This window comes from Lucilia sericata, unplaced genomic scaffold, assembly GCF_015586225.1.
Source record: "Lucilia sericata isolate MDLA Ls3-8-SP2 unplaced genomic scaffold, ASM1558622v1 Contig000208F_arrow, whole genome shotgun sequence".
Taxonomy (NCBI): domain Eukaryota; kingdom Metazoa; phylum Arthropoda; class Insecta; order Diptera; family Calliphoridae; genus Lucilia; species Lucilia sericata.
The window spans coordinates 190,529-202,983 of NW_023994236.1; the positions used below are offsets into that span (position 1 = coordinate 190,529).

Here is a 12,455-nt window from a genome sequence, read left to right on the forward strand (position 1 = left end):
CGATTATTCGACATTTTCCAAAAACCGGTTTTCGAACAGCTCCAGTTTTCGAAAACCGGCATTTTACTTTAAAATTGAATTTAAGTATCCGTTGAATGCAAATCAAAAATAAACATTTATATGGATATCAATGTTCATCATGCAAAATTTAAGGTTTGTAGAGGTTATAATTTTCCAGATATACAATAAGTAGTGTATGGTTTCTTCTAAACTTATAGGAGACAATAAATAAAAATACAAACGAACACACACACATTTCAAAAGTTTTATTAATGAATTTCTCACAAAATAACAGACTTTGGTTCAGAAAATTGCTCTGGTGCACACCGGCGGATATATATAATGGGGTATACACGCGTAGGAGAGGCTTCGGGCGACAGCACAGTGTATGACTTGCTGTGATAGTTCATGTTTGATCACTCTGTTCGCTGTGATAAAGTTGAAATACAGTTGTAATTTTTTACTTTTACTGACCATAAAAGAATTATTTTAGGCCGCCATTTCGAAAAATGCGCTTGCCTTCTCGTTTCTGTTAGGCTGATAGTAGGCTTACTTAAAATGGCCTATTAAACGGTTTTCTGCTGTAGGCCTATTAGAAGGTCTTTCGCTGAAGGCTTATAACGTAATGTATATAAGATGGTCTTCAGTTAAAGTCATATTAGAAGATCTTCAGTCAAAGGATTTGTAGAAAGTTATAATCATTTAAAAATTAAAAATTTACTAAGAAAATTTAAAATTAAGCAAAATGCTGTGATAGTTCATGTTTGATCACTCTGTTCGCTGTAATAAAGTTGAAATTAAGTTGTAATTTTTTGGCTCCCGAGGTTTACGACTGTTTACTTTTAACTTTAAAATCGGTGACCATAAAAAAGTTATTTTTGACCGCCATTTCGAAAAATGGTCCACAGTGCGGCGTGTCATTGTCAGTCCAGTGATTGCCTTCTCGCTTCTGTTAGGCTGATAGAAGGCTTACATAAGCTGAAAATACGTGCTCTTTTTTAGAGGACAATCATCTATTTTAACTGGTTGTCATCTTTAAAATTAATGTCCTCTTTCTGTCATCTATTTCCATAATTTGTCATCTTTTGTCATCTTAATTTTTAAAACCTTGATCAATATTTATTTTTGTAAATTAAAACAAATTTTATTAATTCATAAAACTCAAATAGCTTAAAATACCTTCATTAAACCATTGACAAATATAATATTTTTAATGTAGTCTAACCCAACATTAGGCCAAAAATAAGTTTATCTAAAAATCAAAAATTTGTAATTTTATCGTTTACAAATTTTACAAGGAATATTTGACAATATTCCAATTGGCCAGCACTATTTTTAGGCAATTTGGAAATGCCTCTCTGTCAACCAAATGATGGCCAAAATCATTCTATTTTGCTTTTTTATAATGTATATGTATGTTAAATATAATGCAATATTTGATATATGTATATAATAATTGCAATAATTTATAAAAATTGCAATAAAAATAAGAAAAAAATTAATTATGTTACCAACTTTGTAAATAAATAAATAAGAAAATGTGCAATAGTGATGTTCATTTTATCACAAAATATTCGTCCTTCGGATACTTTTAATAATAATTTAAAGTTGTTATACATATGTACAAGATTTAAAAAAAGATATATCTTTTAACGTAAAAATCTTTAATTAAAGGAATATTGTGATTATTTTCAAAATACATAGAGAACTGGAATTGGTTGTCAACAAAATTACTCGAAAATGTTCAGAAGTTTTCACATGGGAATTAAATACGTAATTTTCCCATTTTAATAAGAAAACAAATCATTCATCTAACTTTAATAAATTTCCTTCTTTGGTTTGTTCTTTAAATTTGATTTGTTTATATTTTAACAAAACAAATGCATAAAAATGAGAATAATCCTTTTCTGTAAAATATGTAAAAAAAATTTAACTCAAAAAATAGTTTTACTCTTTTCTTTATGTCATCTATTTTCATATCCAAAATCTGGTCGCCTTAGCTTACTTAAAAAGTCTATTAAGCGGTTTTCCGTTGTATGCCTATGGTATTTTGCTGATGGCTTATAAGAAGACCTATAACGTAATGTACATAAGATGGTCTTCCGTTAAAGTCATATTAGAAGATCTTCAGTCAAAGGCTTTGTAGAAAGTCACTATAGGAAATTATAATAAAAATAATAAAAGTTTTAGAGACTTATTCATAAGAAATTATCAAAGTTTTATAAAACAAATTTTCATACAAAATTTGATATATACACACAACTTTGATAAATTCTTATCAATAAGCCCCTAAGAATTTTAAATATAGCTACTTATGCAGACATTCTACAAAGCCTAGGGAAGCATGGGCTGTTAAGGAAGATGTTATTAATAAATTCAACATTAAACTTAAGGAATTGTCATTAAAGAGTCACATGTGAATTTTTAATTACAAAAGACTACTTTACGTGAACTTTACAGCATAAAGTTTAGCAAAAGACTAAGTTTTATTTGGAATGTAAAAAATACATTTTTCAGTTTTCAGGTAGCGGTTTATAAAAAAGAGAGCAAAATAAATTTTATTGGTGCTGGTCTACACAGGGAAACATTTGATTATGTGTGTGAGAGAAAGAGAAAGAAATATCATTCATTTCTCTCTGGAATATCTTCTACGAGAAGGCAATGAGGAATGAGTATCCCATCCTTTATAATGTGTAAATATGTCTCTTAGAAGGCCTAAAAATCGAAGTCCTAGCCTTTTTTGCAGCTGGGGAGTTTTATGAAAAAATTAAATTTTAAATTTGTTTTAATTTTCAATACAAATAACAATGAATATAAAGAAATTGGCGCTTGTCAGTTGGTACCTAAAGGAGTTATCATTCGGTACCTAACTCTAAGAATGTATTGATAGAATTTTTGTATAAGTATTGAAGCTCCAACCACTTTCACCACTCTTTCCAAACATATGTTCAATTCACAATCGATGTTGTAGCGTTGTATTTCAGCAGCTGCTACAATAGTCATAACAATGTTGTTGGTATTTTCTATGCAAAAGCTCTATACAACTCATACGACAATTTTTCATATGTTTTTCGAATGTTGTAAGAAAGTTTAGTGTTGCCAATTGTTTATTTCAACATATAAACAAAAAATTCAAACGATTTTAGCATAAAAAACGATAAAGTGGTAACACTGAAATCAAAAACAAACAGCTGTTTACCAAAACAAAAAAACTTAAATTTTATTAAAAACTGTTTATTTATTAGTTTAAAATGTGGAATAAAGAAAATAAAAGAATTGAAAATTCAAAGAAATTAATTTGGTTTACTTCGCATGTTTAATTAATTTAATATTTTTGACTTTTTTATCTTTTGACATTGTTATGTATATTTGTTTTGATTGTTTTTTTTTTTCATTGAGAACATAGACTTATGACTTGCTGCAAATATCTGTTCACAATCACTGTTACTACACGTTAGTAGGTACAATATACAACTTGATTGTAAATTGAACAATACATACTTGCATAAAATCGTACATAAAATTTTTAGGAAAAATAAATAACATTTCAATTTCTATATTCGCACATTTTTCAATTTATTTTGTCCACATCTGATCAGTAAACATTTAATAAATGTATTTTACGGACTTTAAATCTCTTTTTTGGAAAAAAATAAGTTCATTTTCATTTTCAATACCAAAATTTACAACTTTGTTTTACCAATTTTAATTTCAACACACAAAAATTAATTGTCAAAAAAAATTTAAAAATATTTTTTTAGTTTGTGAAAAATAAAACATTTCGGGTTTTTAATTGCGATAAAATTGTGTAAAAAATAAAAGAAACTATTATCCCGGTATTTTGGCGAAAAAGTTTTGAAGCATTGTGAGAGAATTGAGTTCTAACAAGTGTGTTGAATTTACACAGAACTCGTCTGTGAAGAGAGGGAAATGTTATTGTTGTAAAACAGTACCGCAGTCCAACTTCTTTATATTCCTTGATCAATAATTTAAACTTCGTAAATTAAAATTCACATATGTGAGAGTCGGACTACTTATTATACATTTTTTACAGAATATGTTAAATAATAAATTTTTAAATAATAGTTATTTTACCTTGGACAATGAGAGATCCCAATGCTGCTGCTTCGCCAATAGAACAATAAAGCCGGCCATGACGTAAATCTCTTTTTAATTGCTGATACAGCATTATTCGGCCATTGCCTGTTAATCGAAATGGATCTGCAGGGTAAAACTTCACACGAAAGGAGAATAGTATTGGATCCACGTCTAAAACATAGATTTTTTAATTATTAAAATTTAAATAAATTTACATATTGAAAAAAGTATTCATCAACTCTAAATAAATTCTATTTAGCTTTATATTTTAAATAGTTTAGCGAACTACTTTTCTGGTTCCAGGCTAAAAATGTGGTCAAAAAATGTTTTTATGGCATTCTAAATCTGTTTTGATTAAAATTTAAGTATAGTGATAAAATATGCTGATTTACGTAGGTAAGAAATTTAACGTTTTAGAGAAATTTAAGCTTTTAAATAATTGTTTTAAATCTGTATAGGGGCAATTCAAAAATGTTCGAACAGTTTTTGTACCTTGCCCTTTCCTATTTTGAATACACTTAGTACGATTATTCGACATTTTCCAAAAACCGGTTTTCAAATATTTCGCTTAGTTTACATTTGAAAAAAAACGGTTGACAGTTTTAAATTTCAGAAAAAACCGCTTAACCGGTTTTTCGTTATAAATAACAAAATCCGTCTATATGTATATTTTAAAAATTATTTATTTTTCATTAAAAATTTGTTGAATTTTACCTTAATTCTGATGTATTTAAGCAATTTATTGATGAACAACTAAATTTCTAAAAGAGGCTTTATAAGGGAGCTAGTTTCAAATATGGGCCGATCCTCAAAAAATTAGGAAGAGGGATGTAATTTTATATAAAGGTTAGTTATGCAGAATTTCAAAGCAATTCTAATGGTTATAAGCAAGGCAAGGATTTTCATGCAATAAAATATGAAAAATATGCGCATATAACATGCACTACAAAATGGGATAATATGCACTAGGTAGGTAGGTTGATAGGAGGATGTATACTACATCAAATCCGAAGAAATACACCTAGGCCACTATCGGGCCTGTTGTGCGCTCCTTATCATGAAAAAAATAATTCCTAAGAATCTTCCAATCAGTGTTAGTCAGGAATGTGATGATGTGAACCTTACCTCTGGGAGAGTATTCAGTTAAAGTTTTCTTACAATCCAATACGGTCTTAGATTTAGTTCTATCGCCTAATATCGCCCTAATTGCCTTCTGGCTATCGGTAAATATATTAAGCGCTGTGGGCGCCATATTTATTCTAATCCAATTTTCGCATTCCGATTTGATTTGGTAAACGGAGGTATATTTCGGTTTCTGGGTCTTCAATATAGAACCCCCCAATTTAGAGCCATCCGTGTAACAACGGATTCCTAATGGTATTTGCTCTAATGTTCCGCTTGGCCAAGACATTCTATCTGGGATCAGCGTTTCAAAGTTTCTGACATATTCTGTGTCTGGTATACGATCAGGTACGTCCGATGATTGTGTATAACCTTCCATGCATGCTGCTTAAATTTTAGGTCTTTGTCGAGCATACTGCCTTTAATTATATTATCGACTATCCGTTCCAAGGTTTTAAGTAGGAATGACGTAAGACTTATCGGTCGATAAGACTTAGGTGTCGAATAGCTAGGTTTCCCTGGTTTAGGTATAAATATTACCCTTGCATTCTGCCATTTAATGGGGGTATATGTGAATTTCAAGCATGTAGTAAATATCTGAGACAGATGTACGGAAACCAGTCCCGCCTCCATCTGTAAGAGTGCCGGGAAAATGCCATCCAGCCTTGTACTACCCCAAGCTACATGTGGGAGTTGGCATTACAACTTATTACAATTTTCTTATTTTTCCTTTGTGCCTCTTCAACCAGTTTCATCAGCTCCGACGTTGGTGGTAGTGTCGGAGAATCGAAAGGCAGGTAAACAGATGCAAGGAATATGTTGCCACGACCTTGCTTCAGCACCGTTGCATCCGATGTTGATAATCCCGTTGAGAGGAGAAAACATAAGTTCTTGTGACATAAGATACATGTTCTCGGTCGAGACCCTGTATCAGCGTAAAAAAATTGGAAATTTACGTGATTTAATCCAGAAACCTTGTTGCGAATCGTCCAAGGTTCCTGAATTAAAGCCAACCTGTGTTAATTTTAGCCATCAGAGCGCACAGTGGGGCAGAATCGATATGATAACGTATCATATCAGCTAAGCTTAACAATAATTGATGGAAAGGTCAGCAATGCCATAACAGAAACTTCTTCCTTCTGGAGATGCTCAATATGTAATGAGAAAAATTCGCAATTCTCAAATATAAACAAAAGCAGAAGTATTAATGAAAAGTCCTGTCTTTCGGAATTTCACCACTTCATGCCAGAATACGATTTTTGGATTACTTTTTACACATAGCATACGACCTCAAATATAGAAGTGTGCCAGAGAATCTTACTAAATCAACAAAAAATAATGAAGAATTGAAAGAACTGAGAGGTGCGGAAAAATGCAGAATCCAAGAAGAATTTAAAGTTCAGATGGGATTAAACATCGACAAACCACTTCCAAGTTGCGGTAGTACAAATGACGATAATACGGCGAGAAGGTTTTTTCGTGATTTTGAAATTACTTCAAAAATAACTGCAATCGACAAGGAGTTGCTTCGAAGAGTTAACACTATTTTAATGGCACTGAATAGTAAACATAAAATTAATGGAAATCGATTTGGGGAATATACATCTGAAATTTCTAAATTACTTGTATCTCTGTATCCATGGAGGGAACTATCACCAATAGTACACAAAGAATTATGTCATGGTCAAATAATAATTGAATCGAATATTCTTCCACTTGGAGAGTTAACAGAAGAAGCCCAGGAAGCGAGGAATCGAGATTTTAAGCATGTTCAACTATTCAGCTCAAGAAAATGCTCCAGGCAATCACAGAATGAAGATATTTTTAATAGTTTACTTCTACCTTCTGATCCTGTTCTTTCAACTATGCGAAAAAGATGGATTTGTTATGAAACTCTATCATCTCAAAACAAGGAAGATTTAAAGGACTTATATTATTATTATATTATTATATTATTTTATAGAAAATAAGTAGTGTTAGGAATTAACTATATAAGTAGGTTGTAAGAATTAATTGTATTATGTTTAAGATAAACAGTTCAAATAAAAAAAGCTATTATACTAACTGATGATATTGTATTAAATTGTGTTTTATATTTCGGTGGGCGGGAAAGGTGGTTTGTGTGGGGTGATTTAGGTGTTGTTGTGCATGGCTCATAATAAAATTATAATTTTTTTTTTCAATGTTATAGTCTTTAATAAAATAATTAACTAAATAATTTTTAAAAATTGTCCAAATATTTTATTCAACACCAAATGTATGTTCTGTCATACTTAATACTAAAATATGAAAAAGATGAAGTTAAAGGACACAGGTTTAAATGAACATATTTTTGAATGTAATTGAGATATTGGCTTGAAATTTTTTGTTAAGGGTCGAGAATTTCCATATCTAACTAAAAAATTATATTAAGGGATAAATATGGACTAAATTAGTAGCTATCTGCGACCCTATTAAAATTTTTATATAAATCATAGTTTTAGAAATTTAACAAATATGTAATATATGACAAAATCTTTATTTATGAACAAAACTCAATGAAATTTTCAACGCTTGTTAAAAAAATGCAAAGGTCAAAGGGCATCCCGCAATTCCCAAAAATAGGAATGAAAATCCTAAAAATGGGATTTTTTACATTTTTGCCCATAGGGTCCACATTTCTTTCAGAACTGGGAAAATACTTTTGGAGTAAATAGAAAACATATTGAGGTTTCCAAAACTGCTTTCAGCATTGGGATTTTATAACATGTCGCCCAAAGTTGAAGTTTTGATAAAAAATAGGTCATATTCGAAAGGAGGCAGTGGCAACATTTTCAAAAAATAGGACAAGTTTTTTAAGCCAAAGCGTTCTGCGTAAAGATACCTTTTAAAAAACTATAAAATTGTTATATGTTCTTAAAGAAAATTTTATTTTATTAATAAAAGAGTTAAGACACATTTTTGGCAAAAAAAAACGGAAAAAATCTAAAATTTTTTGAATTTTTAAATTAAAAAACGTATATTTTTGGATCTGTAAATGATATTGATCTGAATTTTTTTGTATATTATTGGAAATTTTGTTGTCTAACTAACAAGATTGAGTCCATTTGGTCCAAAATTACGCCCGGTATTCAAAAAAAGGCGGACCAAGGTATGGTAAATTTTGTATCACTAAATTTTTAAATGCCTATAACTCGGATATTATAAGAGGTAAGTATGTTTTTTCAAGATCTCGTCGAGCGCTTTCAGAAAATATAAAAATCTTTGTATTTGGGTGATAAACAAAAAAATGGCACGAGTTTAAAAATTTTACATGTCGTACGTACCCTACTTTGAGCCGCCACAGCGCCGTCCCTGGGGCATCTGCAGGGTTCATCTTCAAAACTTAAACTCGAATACTTCTTGGCTACGCTCACGCCAAATTTTATCCCGATCGGATCAGCCGTTTAGAAATGCCAGATTTATTTCCAAAAAATTTCGATTCTGCCCCACTGCCAGCGTTGGTAGCTGTCTCGCTCCGATGGAGGTTTATTTGGATAACCTCAATCATTGTCATCCATTTAAACTGTCTTCCAACGAGTTAGTGATCACATCCCCGCTTATTGGATTTGACTCCTCCGGGTAAACTGAAGTGGCTATTGATGCAGTATGTACCTTTGATGGCACTGCGATGTCCTTATCAGTCATAGCAAGAGCAGTCTTTTTAATCGACACTTTCCCAATTTTGGACAGCACTGCTGTTCTGTCTTCTGGCGAGTCAGTGATCTCCTCATCGCTTTTAGGATTTGACTCCTCAAAATTACTAGTACTTGCTAATGATGCTTTGGGTACCGTCTTAGGTGTTTTAGTGTCCTTATTGGGGCCGGTTTTGACATCCCTTTCAATCGGCGCCTCCCCAATTTTGGAAAGGGCAGCTGTTAGTAGTAGCTTCTTCGCTTTTAGGATTTGACTCCTTAACGTTATCAGTAGTTGCTACTGATGCTGTGGTCTTAGGTATTTTAGTGTCCTTTTCGAGGCTTGTTGTAACAGCCCTTGCAATCGGCACCTTCCCAATTTTTAATATGACAGCTTTAGAGGTGAAGTAAGCCCTAAGTTTATTCTTGGCAAGACTAGCCATAGATTTCTGGTCGATACCTATTACAAATAAAGTTCTGCCCCATTATTTTATGTAGACAGTGGACTTTAAGAGCACCGGAAGCTCGCTCTTCTTTGCCAGTCCCAGCTTAGCGCCGTCCCAGGGAGGAGGGATACTTTCCACCAAGTTTTTAGGGTGCTAACTCATTGGTGAGATGCCAATCTCATCAACATCACGCCCATGCTGAACTCGCAGCTCACGCTCTCTATTGGGTGTTTGCCCTTTGAAGCGATTGCATGGTCCACTATCTTATTGTTCACCAAATCTTCTACCTTACTCTGTTGGTCTATTGGAATTTTGCCTGTCGGATTACCGGCATCGTAAACTGCATAACAGAGATCGTCCCGGTGTCTTCTTTTGGCAACTTTGGCGTAAAATGGCGGCTCTTTTCATTTTCCTAGACAGTGGAAAAAGAAAAGAGTCTCTCTTTCCTCGCTTTTCGGGGCTTCTTTTGAGATACCCGTACCTTCGAGTTTGATTTGCCGACGTGATCATCTTTGGAATATCTATCTTGGCGCTGTCACCCATACTCGCAGGATTCTGACTTGAGGTTCCTTTGAGTGAAGTATGGCTTGGCTTCGACTGTGTATTAGAAGACGGGGAGCTCTTTTTCTTCTTAGGTTTCGGGAGACCTGATCCTCTTTGCCTCAGATCTTGTGAGAGAGTCCGATTTTTCCTTTGGAGTGTCGTTGGATTGACTAACTATGATTTCCTGAAGCATCTTTTTAAACTTCCCCCTCTGTGCTCCAGATAGTCTTTTCTTAGTAATAGGTAGTTTAGCTATGCTATCATTCACCTGTTTCACCATTTGCTCTACTTCATCCTTTTTGGGATTTGCTATAATCCTCAGATGATAATCTGAGGATTCAGAGTCGGAACCCTCACCTATATTTAAAGGCTGAGGTAGCTTAGAGCTCTCTCCCAGTACATCCTTCTCTTTCACCCCTATGTTTTTGCCAATGGCATGCTGTACACTTGACGCATTGTCCGCCACGGAGGCCAAGGTACCCACCTCCGTAGTAGTATTTTGCTCACGATTGCAGGATGACGACGACACGTGTGGATCAACACTTGCCGACGGTACTGGGTTATTTAGGCCCTGCACCGTAACTTTCATCTTTTTATTTTCCATGTTGTTTTTTCCAGTTTTTTGGGCCGCGGGGAATATAATATTCCCAGGTGGTGGACAATCTGCTCTCCCTTAGCTTGAGTCAAACTAAAACTGTGGGAGGACAGATGGTCCATCACCACCTCCTATCCGCCACCCGGGGACGCGCTCGGTAGGAAAAACGGGAAAACTCCCCCGAGAAAATATGCACTAAAAATGTGGAAAATATGCATCAAAAATATTTACTTGTGAAATTTATTTGTTATCACTAATTTTTCTTTTATCGTATTTAAGTAAATTATAAACATTTACCCCCATATTTATAAACGCATAATAAAGTTGTTGATGGTTTATTGTAGGAATTTTGTATGGAAAATATGTGTAATAAACCTAAAATAAACGATTAATATCTTTATGAATACGGGGGTTAAAACTTTAGTTTTTGACAACAAATATGTATATAGGTTCTTAATGACAGAAGTACCGCTTTATGTACTTTAATACCAATTTAACAGAATCACTATATCGAGAATTACAATAATTATAAAGCCTAAGGAACACTTTAAAATAATAAACATACATATGGGCAATTTCGTGTCAAGTGACCCAACTCAAAACATCGATTTGGATGAAATATGCACCAATATTAGTACTATTGGATTTTATAGAAAACTCAAAAAGTACCAGTCGAAAGACGAAAAAGTTCCAAAAATTCCCCTTTTATAGATTCTCATTTACTCCGAACTCTACATGCTTAATTTCATGTTTCTAGGTTAAATTTTATAGAAAACTCAAAAAGTACCAGTCGAAGGACGAAAAAGTACCAAAAAGTCCCCTTTTATAGATTCTCATTTACTCTGGGCTCTACATGCTTAATTTCATGTTTCTAGGTTAAATTTTATAGAAAACTCAAAAAGTACCAGTCGAAGGACGAAAAAGTACCAAAAAGTCCCCTTTTATAGATTCTCATTTACTAAGGGCTCTACATGCTTAATTTCATGTTTCTAGGTTAAATTTTATAGAAAACTCAAAAAGTACCAGTCGAAGGACGAAAAAGTACCAAAAAGTCCCCTATTATAGATTCTCATTTACTCTGGGCTCTACATGCTTAATTTCATGTTTCTAGGTTAAATTTTATAGAAAACTCAAAAAGTACCAGTCGAAAGACGAAAAAGTACCAAATAGTCCCTCTTTATAGATTCTCATTTAATAAGGGCTCTACATGCTTAATTTTATGTTTCTAGGTTAAATTTTATAGAAAACACAAAAAGTACCAGTCGAAGGACGAAAAAGTACCAAAAAGTCCCCTTTTGTAGATTCTCATTTACTCCAGGCTCTACATGCTTAATTTCATGTTTCTAGGTTAAATTTTATAGAAAACTCAAAAAGTACCAGTCGAAGGACGAAAAAGTACCAAAAAGTCCCCTTTTATAGATTCTCATTTACTAAGGGCTCTACATGCTTAATTTCATGTTTCTAGGTTAAATTTTATAGAAAACTCAAAAAGTACCAGTCGAAGGACGAAAAAGTACCAAAAAGTCCCCTATTATAGATTCTCATTTACTCTGGGCTCTACATGCTTAATTTCATGTTTCTAGGTTAAATTTTATAGAAAACTCAAAAAGTACCAGTCGAAAGACGAAAAAGTACCAAAAAGTCCCCTTTTATAGATTCTCATTTACTCTGGGCTCTACATGCTTAATTTCATGTTTCTAGGTTAAATTTTATAGAAAACTCAAAAAGTACCAGTCGAAGGACGAAAAAGTACCAAAAAGTCCCCTATTATAGATTCTCATTTACTCTGGGCTCTACATGCTTAAATTCATGTTTCTAGGTTAAATTTTATAGAAAACTCAAAAAGTACCAGTCGAAAGACGAAAAAGTTCCAAAAAGTCCCCTTTTATAGATTCTCATTTACTCCGGGCTCTACATGCTTAATTTCATGTTTCTAGGTTAAATTTTATAGAAAACTCAAAAAGTATCAGTCGAAAGACGAAAAAGTACCAAAAAGTC

At 32.8% G+C, this 12,455-nt stretch overlaps 1 protein-coding gene across 4 annotated transcripts in view; it reads right to left on the reverse strand.

Moving 5' to 3' along the window:
- The window catches only part of LOC119602112 (FERM domain-containing protein 5), a 243,658-nt gene that overhangs the window by 94,620 nt on the left and 136,583 nt on the right, over positions 1-12,455 (reverse strand). For all 4 annotated transcript variants that reach the window (XM_037953456.1, XM_037953458.1, XM_037953459.1 and 1 more), the window contains one exon: positions 4,096-4,269. In XM_037953456.1, coding sequence (XP_037809384.1) covers positions 4,096-4,269 — 174 coding nt within the window. The remainder of the gene's footprint in view (positions 1-4,095; positions 4,270-12,455) is intronic.